At 34.8% G+C, this 14274-nt stretch overlaps 3 protein-coding genes across 5 annotated transcripts; 2 read left to right on the top strand and 1 right to left on the bottom strand.

Moving 5' to 3' along the window:
- Nucleotides 1-23: 23 nt before the first annotated feature.
- Nucleotides 24-7624, bottom strand: prr11 (proline rich 11). Of its 3 annotated transcripts, XM_065260525.2 has the most exons (11): nt 7492-7624; nt 5443-5501; nt 3703-3821; nt 3462-3603; nt 2910-3032; nt 2599-2802; nt 2376-2459; nt 2178-2290; nt 2030-2089; nt 1307-1403; nt 24-737 (listed from the first exon to the last, which is right to left on the bottom strand). In XM_065260525.2, exons 4-11 carry the CDS (start codon nt 3582-3584, stop codon nt 696-698), a joined length of 846 nt encoding a protein of 281 aa, XP_065116597.1. In that variant the 5' UTR covers nt 3585-3603; nt 3703-3821; nt 5443-5501; nt 7492-7624; the 3' UTR covers nt 24-695. The 3 variants fall into 3 exon arrangements, with proteins under 3 accessions (XP_065116597.1, XP_065116598.1, XP_065116596.1); XM_065260526.2 differs by lacking the exon at nt 5443-5501 and having other exon boundaries at nt 7492-7623; XM_065260524.2 differs by lacking the exons at nt 5443-5501; nt 7492-7624 and adding an exon at nt 4064-4250.
- Nucleotides 4310-6327, top strand: styxl1 (serine/threonine/tyrosine interacting-like 1). Its single transcript, XM_065260527.1, has 8 exons — nt 4310-4444; nt 4805-4866; nt 5001-5100; nt 5189-5322; nt 5403-5548; nt 5636-5733; nt 5864-5976; nt 6067-6327. The coding sequence occupies exons 1-8, from the start codon at nt 4342-4344 to the stop codon at nt 6196-6198; spliced, it is 888 nt and encodes a 295-aa protein (XP_065116599.1). The 5' UTR covers nt 4310-4341; the 3' UTR covers nt 6199-6327.
- On the top strand, nt 6920-13850 carry tmem120aa (transmembrane protein 120Aa). The gene is made up of 12 exons (XM_065260523.1): nt 6920-7101; nt 7494-7612; nt 7695-7811; nt 10430-10489; nt 10614-10709; nt 10857-10946; nt 11863-11928; nt 12058-12119; nt 12237-12329; nt 12420-12484; nt 13271-13339; nt 13472-13850. The coding sequence occupies exons 1-12, from the start codon at nt 7024-7026 to the stop codon at nt 13580-13582; spliced, it is 1026 nt and encodes a 341-aa protein (XP_065116595.1). The 5' UTR covers nt 6920-7023; the 3' UTR covers nt 13583-13850.
- Nucleotides 13851-14274: the final 424 nt, after the last annotated feature.

Below are 14274 nucleotides of genomic sequence, written 5' to 3'. Positions count from 1 at the left end.
ACACATTGTTGTAGCTTCAATATTTATTAAACATTTTGCATTTGTTGCAGTGATTATTTGGATAATAAAATTGTTTTAAAAATAAATTGCAAAAGACCCTTAAAATAAAACATTAAGACATCATAACATGTAAACAATTTGGTGTTAACACCTGCAAAAAAACAAAATACACAAAGTTTGTACAAAGTCATTGTGCTTTACATTTTACTAGCACATCGAATTTATGCATCAATAACTTACCTAACCTTACCTCTGGGCAAATTTCAACACACAGAATCAGATATTGTATTTTACAGATGAGCCACTGTATGCAACAATCACAATTATTTACAGTAGATTCCATGAATGTGCTGTATTTTACATTATGCACAATATTATGTACATATTAAATTTTTATACAGTATGCAGTTGTTGTTTTTCATGTTTGTAACATAAGGGTTGACATAAAACAGCAAGGAGCAAGAAAAAGAGTTGATCAGACTTAAAACACACTGCTATATCACTGGTATTGTTACAGTAGTAATGGCAGTATGAACTGGTAAAAACCATTAGTAATGTTGCAGTAAACATAAAAAGCTAACAGACAAAAAAATATAAGGCAACACTTTTAGGTATTGTATCATCAAAAGGTCATACAAAACACAATGTGCAATAAAGATGGTTAAAACAATAAAATGGTCCGTTTCCTTCTTGACTTAGACAGACTTCAGTGGTGAAAGTCCTTTTGGTATAGCACTCTGTAAGATTATATATAAAATCAAATGAGCACTTTTAGGTAATAAACTCATAATTCACATTGGTAAATAAAATAAATGTTTTAAAGGGGACATTTCACAAGACTTTTTTTAAGATGTCAAATAAGTATGTGAAGTTCTAGCTAAAATGCCAAATAGATAATTTATTATAGCATATTAAATCACCACTTTGTAGGTGTGAGCAAAAATGTGCCGTTTTTGGGTGTGACCTTTTAGATGCTCTTTAAATGAGCTGATCTCTGCACTAAATGGCAGTGCTGTGGTTGGATAGTGCAGATTAAGGGGCGGTATTATCCCCTTCTGACATCACAAGGGGAGCAAAATGTCAATTACCTATTTTTTCACATGCTTGCAGAGAATGGTTTACCAAAACTAAGTTACTGGATTGATCTTTTTCACATTTTCTAGGTTAAGAGAAGCACTGGGGACCCAATTCTAGCACTTAAACATGGAAAAAGTCAGATATTCATGATATGTCCCCTTTAAAAGATAAAGAATTGCAGATGGTAACTCAAGATATTTTTTTTTTTACAGATTTAGCTGAAACATACCAGGTGCTTGTTTCCTAAAGCTTTGGTCATGCTTAATTCAAGGCTTGAATCCATCTCCTCATTCTCCTTATTACACAGGGGTGTACCGCCAGGACTCCTGAAAAGTAGCAACACACCATTTAATATGACCTTCAGTTTCAAAGAGTTGATTGTGGTTTGAAACATGAAGCAATAAACATGCTTTAAAAAAGGCACAATATGTAATTTTCACCGCTTGTAGTCCTTTCCCATCACTGTCGATAGGAATCGACCCGACTCACAAATTTGGATGACATAATGAAAGTTTTATAACCGTTGTATTACAATGTAAGCCAATAGTGTGGCTTGATAGAAGAGGATGGCATGCTTGATACAGAAGTGCAGATGGCTGATGTTTGATTGGAGACACAACAATACTGCTTTTAAGGATTACTTTGATGTCACACACCAATCCATCTGCGCAGTGCCATTAAGTCAAACACACATATGGTTTCTATAGCAGCAAAAGCGAAAACCCATATATCCCGGGCATGACACCATTGACAAGCGACCCTATAAACTGGTTAAAACTGCTAATTCTTTAAATTCAATTATTGTTGAAATCTTTTAGGATAATGCAAGTACACGAGAACAAAATATATATATTTAACACTGTGCTAGTGATTTTTGGATACTTTCATGCAAAAATCTTACAAATTATTTCTTTAGGCATAGCCCGTTTTAACATTTATACATAAATCTTGCCTGCTCATGTTGATTTTCCGAAGCTGTACTCGTAGATTCATTGAACCTTTGGATGGTGACCTACAGAGAACAGCAAAAGACAGATCAAGACACTGTGATACTTTAAACAAAAAAAATAAATACATAAGTAAGGCAGGCAGAGCTTCACCTTCCAAGGCTTGATCTAAATCTTACGGACACGTCAGAATGAGAGCGTCGCAAACGGACTTTCTGCAAGTCTGCGAGTGTGACTAGTGGGTTCCTACGTTTGTCTGGAGAGATCTGTAAGGGATATCGTTTCACTATTAACAATGCACACAAAGTAGCATTGAATGAAAAAATAAAAGTGAGACAACTCGCCACTCACCTGAGTTTTATTGCTTACGCCCACCTTTCGTAGTCGTACTGTTTGAAGATCCCGTAGAGTCACTGCAACAGGGCCATCATTCTTCTTTTTTTAGGGGAGAAAAGGGAAATTGAAAAATTTCCTAAATTTTTTTTAAACTGAATTAAACTGAAAAACAGGACATCAAATGTAATTGATGTCCATGGTAATTTCCACTTTATCCCATAGCCAAATAAACAATTACCTTTGGAGTTGGAGGTTTTGCAGACCTTTTGGCAAATACGGACACTTTTGGAACAGCAAATGTGGGTGGAAGAGGTGGTGGTGGTGGCGGCGGTGGTGGTGGAGGTGGAAGGGAGACAGCTGGAGGAGGTGTTGGTACAGAGTGATGAGCAGCACCATCAGGTATTGCCAAAGTACCACATGCACCCTTGGCTTCTCTAAGCAGCTAAAACCAAAAGGTAAAATAAAAAATGCATAAATAGATAAAATCAAATACATCAATTTCTTCTACAGTACAATAACAAACATTAATTTTTTCAGTAGAACAGAAACCTTTAGAGTGGAATGCAACAGCGCTATTTCCCTTTGTAGTTCCTCTACTTTTCGATGAAGGGACTCCACTCGTTCTGCATAGCCTCTCCAAAAAAGGAAAACATTTAGGAAGCCAGAACAGGTCTAAACACATAAGAGGTACAGAAATGGTTAATTCCCCAGTGACATCTAAAATGTGACGTAACCACTAGGAATACACCGATACCACTTTTTTGGAGTACGAGTACTTGCATTTCAGTACTTGCCGATACCGAGTACTTAATAAAAAACATGATTTAAATTAACAGGTAACAGCTTTAGTCATATAATTTAACAAAAAAACAAGGGACTAGTTTTCCAGTTTGTTGTAAACTCTGCCTCTTTGGACAACACAAGAGGCATTAACCCCTTACACACCGCTCAAACATAGACATTTCTCAGGCCCTGGTATTGATCCCTTGGTATCGGGGGACTTTTAACGAGTACTTTAGAAAATGTGGTATCGAGGCCGATACCTGATACCAGTATCGGTGCATCCCTACAATACATCCATAAAGCCAATATGAAACTTACAGTACTAATGATATTTCTGAACTTTTGCATAACACTTCGAACTGCAAAAAACAGTGCCCCAATATGTCGTGTTGGAGACAGCTGTTTAGTGTCTTCTTGAACACTGGCCTCCTCTATCTCCATCTTTATCCTGTTGTTTGGACTGGGTAAAAGTAATACCAAAGAGTTTTAGTATATGCATAGATATAGGATAACTACAGCCATACATGCTACATTTTTTTATATAGAGTCAGATGCTTACTCAGGGCCAGGGGCTGTTGGTGTGACAACGGAAGTTCTAAACGGCTGCTTGCTCCTTATGGCCCAGCGTCTACTGCTGCCATTTTTCTTCCTCCGCCGCTGAAAGACACTTCCGAGGCCCTGCAAAAAAAGGACACATCGTTTGACGATGCTTAATTTTTCATAACAAACACTTATTTGCACAACAAACAATACATCGCTAGCAACACAAGATACATCGAAATGACGTCTGATAAGAATTTAGCTGCGCAAATTATGCACGAATCTTGGTATGTTCTAGCCTGATCAATTGATTTAAACTGCAGTAATGTTTTACATTACGTTTTATAAACACCGACAAATGATTAAAAGTAAATACAAACCCCGAATCCTGCCATATCAGCACCCGCTGACAGCTTTACGCCTTTGATTTTGAAAACGGTTCCTCGTTCTTTAGCAACCAATGGGAGCGCAGATGAAGTGCTAAGGGGCGTGTCATTCGAATTTGATTGGTTAGGATAAACGGAAGAGGTTGGTTTCTGGAGATGATCGCTCTCAACCAATCACGGCGGGTTTATTCGTTACCATAACTTCAGAGTAAACGATGATCTCTGCGCAACTCTAATAAATGTAGTCAAATAAATTTATGTGCTAGGCTGTGATGGCGGGAAAAGTACTCTGTGAAGCAACTTATCTGTATAACGTCTTAAATCAATACACTCGCCAGTCAAGGCTTGTAGAGAGCAACTATCTTTGTCTGATTGGTAAGAATTAAAAAGTTATTCCTCCCATTTACTGAAAAAAAATATATTTGAAAATGTTTTATTTCCTACACCAGCAAATGAAACAAGTTGTATGTTTAGAGTGATACATCTATTTTCCGAAAGCTGCAGCCTCCGGAGATCGCATATGTAGGCTGCACGATGACTTATGCAGCCTGCAAATGCGTCCTCCGGAGACTGCAGCCTTTAGATCGAGAAACGGCCTATGTCTATATATTTTAGCTTATTTATGTGCATACCAGTGCTCATGTTTTTTTCTGTTGTATGTTCTCAGTGGTCGTTTTAATAATAATGGATTTAAGAAGAAAATTAAAAAAAATATTTTCTGTCTTATTTCTTTAGATGCCCGTCCAGCAGAATCATTTAACTTCAGCCATATTATCACTGCCAGAAATGCAAAATGGGTTTGTTTGTTTTAATTTTATTTGTTTGTTTATTTATTAAATTAAACTAATGACTAAAGCTTATGGTTTATGTTTAAGTTGTTACTTTTCTAAACTTTTCTAAATTATATTGTTTTGTCTGGCAAATTTCATAGGATTCTGAGGGAAAGTTTATTATGCCCATAGATGTTGAAATTGAAAGTATGAGGCACATTATTGTATATGACAGCCGAACACAATCTTTATTAGATTCAGGTATGGCACTAGCACGCATTTTTTTGTGAATAATGCTAAAAAGGTTATTTGACATATGAGCCCACAGCCATATACACATATGTTGCAGGTCCAGCCATAGACTGTGCAGACAGCTTGGAAAAAGCAAGCCGCTTTCCCATTCAGATTCTTACTGGTGGCTATGAAAAGTTTTCTCCAGTCTACCCTTTCCTGAGGACACACAAAATTCTTTACACAATTAGGGTATTTCTCTTTAGAAAAATTATACTACTACTACTAAACTACTATTTACACTTTACAGACTGTTATTCTAATACCTATAGGAATTGGAAAGCATGAAGCTATATCCCGTGGAAATCTTACCTGGCCAGCTTTACATGGGTGATTATATGCAGGCAATGAATCCTCAAATCCTCAAAGATCTAAAAGTGAAAGCACTTGTCAATATCTCTGATGATGGCAGTTTAATGTGAGCAACCACTGGGTTATATATTTAGTTACATTTAAACTTTTTACTGCAAAATAATCTATGAAATTTATGTTTTGCAAACTATAGGTTTGAAAAGGCAAGCTGCACTGTATTACAAATCCGAATTTCAGATTCTGCAGAGGGGGATTTGTTCATTTCATTTCAGAGAATTTGTGCTTTTATTGGTTAGTATGGCAAAAAGTTTGGTTCTGTGTGGTTGAGCATAGCCAATTATTAGGAGACAGCTTGTTGAATTGTTTATTTAACAGACTAGACAACATTTTAAATAGATTTTGGAACTGTTAAATATTTCAGATTCACATCTCAGTACTGCCTCATCTGTTATGATTTTCTCCACTTACGGGATAAGCCGATGCAGTGCTGTAGCAATGGCTTATCTCATGCATCATCTAAAGTACACACTGAAGGTATTTTTTATTTTTAAATATATATATAAAAAAAAATTATTTGCTTTGCTACTCTTATTATTTGTCACCTGTAATATATTATTATTTTAGGAGGCGTGGAATCATATTAAGCGATGCAAAGCCAACATGAGACCAAATCGAGGATTTGTGCAGCAGCTTTCCGACTGGGAACTTCAAACTCTTGGGGAGAGAGTAACGGACATTTCAGAGCCCAACTACTGACTACAATTAACATTTTTAAGTTCTTACTTACACAGATAACTTTGTTTATAAATTGATGTATCATGTAAAGTAATACAAATAAACCTATTATACAGACAATGGCAGAACGTGGCAAACAATCCACAAGCATTACAACGTGCACTGTACAGAAATAGTACTGTAGTTTGATGATTGTATGAACTAAAAATAAAGTTTATTAAATATAATAGTACAATGTCCAATTGACATTTCCCTCTATATGACATGGCCAATGCATACAATGTAATTAAAATGTCTAAACTGCTAAACATTTATAATATTAACAACCAAAAGGTATTGATTTTCGACATTAAGAGCATAATAAGTCAAGGTCAAATAAGCCTAATGAACAGAGGTTTTGTGTCGGGAACTACATACTATTAACAGTTCTTGCTTTCATTATTTATTAATATTAATTCTTTCAACATTTACTACTGTTAATAGCTGATTATAGGCATTTCCAGTTACTATAAGGCGTTTTCGAATAAGTATCGCGAGAGCTATGTGATAACTGAGCTAATGAAAAGCTCTCGCGATACTCTTTTGTCACATTCCGAGCAATCTGCGCATAGCTGCAAGAAGTTGAACACGCCCATACATAGCTCTTGTTTTGAAACAGCTCATTGGTCAGATTACAGAACGAGACGCACAGTATGCTACAGCGTCTATCTCTGATTGGCCACTGGAATTGGGAAGCTGCGTTCACATGACAGATGACGTTTATGAAGATAGCGAGTTGGTTATTCCAGCAACGGTCGATCAGACCGCTATCCTGCTAACTGGGAACATTGGGTATATATTCTGGAAATGTTATTTAATCCGACTGGGTTGGCTGAATGTTTACAGGAATGGGAGGATCTGGAAAAAGATTACCAACAGGTCCAGGTGAGAGGTTTTGCTATTCAGAATAACATTAGATAACTATGTATGAGATGTTACGACATGTATAGACACGCGCATTGGCCAGCGGCGCCGCCATATTAGGGAGGTCAAGGCTACTATAAAAACACAACAGTCACTCGTGAGATGCGTTTTTTTAAATAGAAAAAATAATACAGAAACGTTTACATTTCGTGCGGTGCAGAAACGTTTTATTCAGAATTTCAAAATGAACGAGCTGTGTTTTGGTCATGAACGTTTCATGTACACTCATGTACAAATGTCATTTGACAATTATTTATGTTTAGCTACTAATAAATAGGTCATTCGATTGTTATTTAACTTGTCATCGATGTAAAAATATAATTATATAAAACAATCTGTTATGTAACTTACAGGAGACACATCGACTTTACAAACAGAAGCTGGAAGAGGTTTCGAAATTGCAAGACAGCTGTTCCTCTTCTATCGCAAGGCAAAGAAAAAAGTTAAAGGATCTCTCCGAAGCCCTGGATGAGTTAGTTAAGATTTATATGTACTTTAGTATGAATGATTCAAATACATGTTATAGATTTGTTTACGCTTCCTTTCTTTGTTAGATGCAAAACTGTAGGAAATCCAGATGATGTAAACAAAATAGAAGAGATCCATCAATCCATAAGGGAACGACCCAATGTCTTCTTTGAAATGGAGGCATTCCTGCCAAAGAAGAACGGGTAATGCAAATGGAGATGTTTGATTTCCTGACAGCCACACCCTTTTATGTTTTAATTAGATTTGTTTATGAAAATCAGGTTGTGTAGCTCCAGGGGTGTATTCCAGAAAGCAGGGTTAACTTACCATCAGATTAACCCCGAACTTTGGGTTGATCAACCCCAAACTTGCTTACTCGGGGTATGTCGGTTCCAAAACACAGTTTAAGAGTTAGGTCAATCAACTCGCTGAAAGTAACCCAGAGTTAACGCGCGCTCACGGTAACAACATAAAGGCATTGTCAATGGATCGCAGATTTCACGAGTCACCATGGAAACGTCAGAGAACTTAAAAGTTTTTAAATGAGAAATAACATTATAAACTAATATTTTCTGGCAAAATCAACGTTTTATAATCGGCTTAGAAGTGCGTGATTACAAAACAGATCAAATTAATTAATTAAATAATTAATACGAACCCATTTTACCCCATTTAAGTCCAATATTATATGTGTCTCAACGAAAATACACACAATTTTATTTAAAATAATCTAAAACAATCTAAAATAATTAATATAGTCAAAATAATCATAGATTTTATATATGATTGTAAACATATGAATTATGAATATATTTTCCCCTGTGAAAAGTAACAATGGTTTTACTACAGTAAAAAACATGGTTACAGTAAAACCATGGTAACCACAAAATAACCATGGTTTTCAAAAAAACATAGTTAAACGATGGTTAGTGTAGTAAAACCATGGTTCTGCTGATAGTAATCAATGCACAAAAAAAACATGGTTACTACAACTATACACCAATAAAACCATGGTTAATTTCATAAGAGTTGTGGCACATAAAGTGCAAATACATCATAAGGCTTATTTAAAGTTGTTTTTTTTTTTTTAGATATGATTGTATTGTGTAGGCATAAAATGCACTATGATAATATTCACTATATTGTACTTATTTTACTTCTGCTCCTTTGGGTGACCCTGTTTAGTTTTAGGACTTTCCTTGTATGACACTGTGTCACCATCTTTTTTAACATTTACTGATAGCTGATAGATTAATGCACCCTCTTTTAATTGTAAAGCTTCCTTACAGTCCTTACAGATTTTCAATAATGTTGTGTAATGCTTTTCATTACACTACACTAAGAATGATCATTCATTTGCATTGGACGATTAGGATCTGCTGTGACAGAATTGGAGAATAGAAATGTTACATTAGTGTCAATAGTAACATGTTGTAATATATGTCCTGTATCATCTAATATATGCAAATATCTCAATTTCCCTTTGCTCAAAAATGATAGCTCAGGAAAGCAGCTACAAAAGGTCAATTTTAAAGAAATAAAGGTGATTTAGAAAAACACCAACTATAGATCAAATGTAGAGAGAGGGCTAAGGATCTGAAGTGCATGTTTAAGAAATAAATATTATACTATGAAATATATATTTATAATTTCATTTCATTGTGTACATGATTCTAACTGATATAATAGAAAATCTCTGACCACTATGCCATGTCTGTGATTCAATGGTGTTTCACCTAATGAAGTCTGTGCTTCACCTGTGTCACTATGTGGGTCAGTGTTAAATCATGCCTGTGCTTCATGGGTGTCATTCTGTGGGCCAGGTCAGATGCACATGCCTATCAGAGACTGCAGGCAGGGGTAACTTCTATCCCTCAGTAATTATTATTATGATAGGCATCATGTGTTTCTATTTGTTATATCCATTTACTGTAACATTGCCACATTGTCACTTAAGTAACATAGGTTAAGATTCATTAATGACAATGTATTTGCACACACATTTATTATAACTTTAGATTCATCTCAAATTATCTAGTAAGTGAAAGATGAGGTTATTTATGAATTGACAAAATTGATATGGAAATGTACTTTATTGTTAACATTAATTAACTGATGGAATTATGTTTCATACATCCACTGATATTTGGAGATATATTACTAATGAACATAATTAAATGTATAGTATTTAGTCCGAACACAAATATGAATAAATTTTTAATTAAATTTAATTAATAATAAAATTTATAGTAATTAGTCCAATCACCAATAACAATCCATGTTATTAAAAAAATAGTTTCTTTAAAAAAAATTCATATCACACATTTTTTAAGACAGCAATAAATATTCGCGACTGTAAATATAATAAAATAAAATAAATGCTTTAACATTGTAATATTATGCAAAATATATGCTTCCACGCCCGCTGTACGCTCGTCATAAGTGCACGCATGCGCAGACTTCCTCCGAAGCCTCGTTTTATTAACTAAAATGAACTTACCCTGCAACATAACCTGCTCCGGAGCAGGTTATCTTCAGAGAGTCAGTTGCTATGGTTACTTACATAACCCGAAAGTTACCTCCGTTTTTGGAACCGAAAGCAGAGGTTATCCGCTTACTTACTCCTAAACTTACCCGGGTAAGCCACATAACCAGCTTTCTGGAATACACCCCAGGTCTTTTACTGATACAATGTTTACTTACAAAAATCCTGAAGAATAAAGTTAGGTGCTAAATTATTATAATTCTACAGTATAGTATCAGTGAACTGAATTTCTTTACAGAATACATTAATGAAAAAAAATTCCTGTTCTCGATCCAGGTTATACCTCAGCCTTGTTCTTGGAAACGTGAACGTTACACTCCTTAACCAGCAGTCAAAGTAAGTTGAACAGAATCCAATACTTTCATAAAAAAATGTGAATTCTTAGTCTTCCTATGTATTAAGGTGTCATATAGATAATAATAATGTTATTTGTCTCGCCTGCTTTTTTATCATCATACAGGTTTGCCTATAAAGACGAGTATGAGAAATTCAAACTGTACTTGACTGTAATTCTCTTGCTGTTCTCATTCACCTGTCGGTTTTTGGTCAGCTACAGGTATGTTGTTTGATATTTTTATAGCATCATCATCCCCAAAGTATGAATTGCTTTCAAGTGTTTCGATATAGTCTATGTTATGTTTGATGCTATACTGAGCAATATATTTATTCAAATTGTGCTTTCTGTCTGTTTGTGTTTTTACAGGGTTGTAGATGCCCTGTTCAACTTCTTGTTGGTGTGGTATTACTGTACATTGACGATAAGAGAGAGCATTCTCATAAATAACGGCTCTAAGTGAGAACAATCATATGAGATATTTCATTTCCGCCACATATATGAAGACCCTTTCTTCATTTAAATGCAATATAATGTAAAGTGGCTGTTGTATAAGCAATTGAGTTAAAATGCAAAACCCTTTAAGTGCATCTGATGTGTTTTCTTATAAATATGCATTTTTATCAGGCTCTTATGTTGAGTCATTTATCTTTTAATGCAAATAAAAAGGTTATTAGTCGGTAACTGAAATGACTTATTTTCACAAATGTCACTTTAGTCATTTCATTAGTATTTAACAAATTTGACTGTCTTAGCTGCAAAACCCTCTAAGTGCATGCAAGTTTTTGGTAAAAAAACTCCACTTCTTTGGACAAGACATACACTGCGTCCAAAACCGTCTATCCATACTATATAGTAGGCGAAATAGTGCTTATGCCTTCTATATAGTATGGAAGTAGGCGGTTTCGGACGCAGTGAAAGGAAACAGTTGCAAAAACACCAAAGATGCAACTCAAAACATGAAGAAACTGAACCATACATTAGGGGGCGCTGTGATCCATATCACTGCCACATTCGGATTATATTTAGGTACTCACAAGGGACCCAAGTTTAAATGAGACCTACGGTCGTTTAACGTACCGTCAATCATCAAATTCATCTTTCATGAACTTAGAGGACTTTGCTGAAAAATCAACATTGCGTTTGAGCGGATCCAACAAACCGGTATTTCTGAATGACCTGAGGCAGGGATTAGGCGAAGTATTTACTGAACATATAATACGTGCCGAGAGCATTCGATTAATATCATTATCTCATTTTCGAAGTGACATAATGTTGATGAAACAAATGTTTAGTACTCTTTGTATATATACGTGTGCTTTAGTAATGTTTAGTGTAACATAAGCCTAACATACTTGTCTTTTTTTAATTTTAGGATCAAGGGTTGGTGGGTGTTTCAACACTATGTTTCAACGTTTCTCTCTGGAGTAATGCTGACATGGTATGAATAACTGTCTCTTTAACACTGTGATGGTGTGTAGATATTTTTGAGAATAAAGAATAGAGAGGAAGTGTGAAAAAGAGACTTTTAAAGATCTGGTTTGGATCATCTGTTACGTCTGTCCCACAGGCCTGATGGTGAACTCTACCAGATGTTTAGAGATCAGTTCTTGTCGTACTCCTTGTATATAAGTAAGATCACCACTTTTGAGAATTGCTGTCTTTACATTATATGCATGCATGCAAGGCTTTTAAATGTAATTATGATTTATTTACTGTATGTATTTTTATATTTTGTTTCCCATTTAGATTTTGTTCAGTTTCTGCAGTATTACTATCAAAGTGGCTGCTTATATAGACTTCGAGCTCTTGGAGAAAGACACAACATGGACCTTACAGTTGGTGGGTCCCTTATGTTATGACATAAATATTAACTCTGAATAAAATGCTATGTTTTTTTTAAATGCAATTATATATGTGTTATATTATCAGAGGGGTTTCAGTCCTGGATGTGGAGGGGTCTGACCTTTCTTCTGCCTTTCCTTTTCTTCGGTCATGTAAGTTTGATGGTAGTTTTGGTAATCTTGAGTTGTTTTGCAAGAAATGCTTAGGCAAACTGCCCAGTTCTTGTTTTATGGTTGTGTAACTGTGGTAAAGAGTTCAGCTAGAGCAGGGATTTTCAAACTTTTTGTCCCTTGACCTAAATTATTTACTTGAAGTACTACCAGGGATTTTAAGTAAATATTTCAATAGTTTTATAGCACATTTTCAATACTTTTATAACTTTAAAAACATGTATTTTCATCAGCTTTAATCAGAATTATTTTACATAGTTATTGTTACCTATTGTTGGACCTATATCTGGTTCTCAGTTTTCTTATATTGTAGAAGTGTGTAATGGTCACATGACATGCAGATTAAACAAATTAAATTTTGTTTTAGTTAGATTTGTATTTTAAAATTATTTATTTACATTTTATTATTTAATTATAATGAATTAATTATTATTTTTTCATAAATTTCACGAACCCCAGTTTGGAAAATCTCGTAGAGGCACAGAAGGGAATATGTCAGTCTGAAGCTGAAACTCATAGTAACAATTATGTTTATCTGTAGTACAGGAACAGTACTAAACCAAATATTTTATACCTTTTTTGAATAAGTGGAAAGGCTAGAAGTGTTATAGTTTATAGAAGATTTTTTTGAGAACTGGTGGTTATTAACCACATGGATAGATAGTTGGATGGACGTTCACAAACTTTCTGATACAATGTTATAAATGTCATATCAATGTTATGATTGTCGTATACTGTAGACCTAATCCCGCAATTATGCATGTCCAGTTTTTCCAGCTTTATAATGGAATTACGCTTTTCCGAATGGCCCAGCTTCCAGAATGGAAAGAGTGGCAGGTCAGTTTTTTATAGCAACTAAGAATATTTCAATTATATGCTTTTATATAAAAATACATTATATCTCTGTAGATTATGTCTCAGCTGTAATATACAAAATGTTAACTTTGTTCCTCCATGTTTTCTTCTCAGGTTCTAATGTGTGGGTCTACTTTCCTTGTTTTGTTCATGGGAAACGTCCTTACCACTCTTGGTGTTGTGTACCACAAATACATGGATCAAGACAAGACCAAAACCTTGTGATCATGGAACAAAAGCACTGAATATTTTTTCAAAGCAATTTATGTTTTATGTGAATGTCTTTTTATTGAATGATTGTGTTGTTGATGTAAAACGTATGAGTGATAGTTTAACAGTCAATATTCTCAGGCAGGTGGTTTGTGGTTCAATCTGGTTCAAGGGATTTTTGTGTCACAAAGCAAAAGGAAACTCAAATATTTAATATATTGTTCTTATTTAAGTCTTTCATTTCACATGTAAATAAAAACCTGACCTCAGAATCTCAACTGTATGTGTGTGTGGGTGTGTAAGTGTGTGTAAGTGTGTGTGTTTAATGGCACAACACTTGGTCCTTAAGGGAGCAAGAAACAAGGCAATGTTTGTTTAAGAGGAACACAATTACTAATTTTATTTGCTTACTGCTATTGCGTCACAGTGTCAAACTGTAATAACTTTCTTAGAAATGTCTGTCTACACCTATGTTTGAGTAGGGTGAAATGTGCAGGCGGGGAAACAATTTTTCAAAAACTGATAAAGGAAAGTCCTCTCAAGGAGAAATGGAAAGTGCAAATATACCAAAAGCAATAAAGGTTTCCAGCAGAATTTATTTTGCCTCATAAAACAGAGTCGGGGTTGTATTGATGATTTACAATAAATTACAAATTGACATTTGATTCCACCTACAAAGAACAAACAGATCTTGTATTATAATTATT

The sequence above is a fragment of the Paramisgurnus dabryanus genome, chromosome 10, assembly GCF_030506205.2.
Source record: "Paramisgurnus dabryanus chromosome 10, PD_genome_1.1, whole genome shotgun sequence".
Classification (NCBI taxonomy): Eukaryota; Metazoa; Chordata; class Actinopteri; order Cypriniformes; family Cobitidae; genus Paramisgurnus; species Paramisgurnus dabryanus.
Note: the sequence above shows the minus strand (reverse complement) of the source record. Positions and strands in the feature narration are given on the sequence as shown.

What these genes read in the sequence shown, in the direction of transcription:
- tmem120aa (XM_065260523.1), top strand. Translation starts at nt 7,024, where the DNA reads ATGTTATTTAATCCGACTGGGTTGGCTGAATGTTTACAGGAATGGGAG. An exon ending in CTCCTTAACCAGCAGTCAAA is followed by an intron (nt 10,490 to 10,613) that starts GTAAGTTGAACA and finishes ATCATCATACAG; the next exon opens with GTTTGCCTATAAAGACGAGT. An exon ending in CGGTTTTTGGTCAGCTACAG is followed by an intron (nt 10,710 to 10,856) that starts GTATGTTGTTTG and finishes GTGTTTTTACAG; the next exon opens with GGTTGTAGATGCCCTGTTCA.
- prr11 (XM_065260524.2), bottom strand. An exon ending in TCAGAAATATCATTAGTACT is followed by an intron (nt 3,033 to 3,461) that starts GTAAGTTTCATA and finishes TTATGTGTTTAG; the next exon opens with ACCTGTTCTGGCTTCCTAAA. An exon ending in CGGAAAATCAACATGAGCAG is followed by an intron (nt 1,404 to 2,029) that starts GCAAGATTTATG and finishes GCTACTTTTCAG; the next exon opens with GAGTCCTGGCGGTACACCCC.
- styxl1 (XM_065260527.1), top strand. Translation starts at nt 4,342, where the DNA reads ATGGCGGGAAAAGTACTCTGTGAAGCAACTTATCTGTATAACGTCTTA. An exon ending in CTGCCAGAAATGCAAAATGG is followed by an intron (nt 4,867 to 5,000) that starts GTTTGTTTGTTT and finishes CAAATTTCATAG; the next exon opens with GATTCTGAGGGAAAGTTTAT. An exon ending in AAATTCTTTACACAATTAGG is followed by an intron (nt 5,323 to 5,402) that starts GTATTTCTCTTT and finishes TAATACCTATAG; the next exon opens with GAATTGGAAAGCATGAAGCT.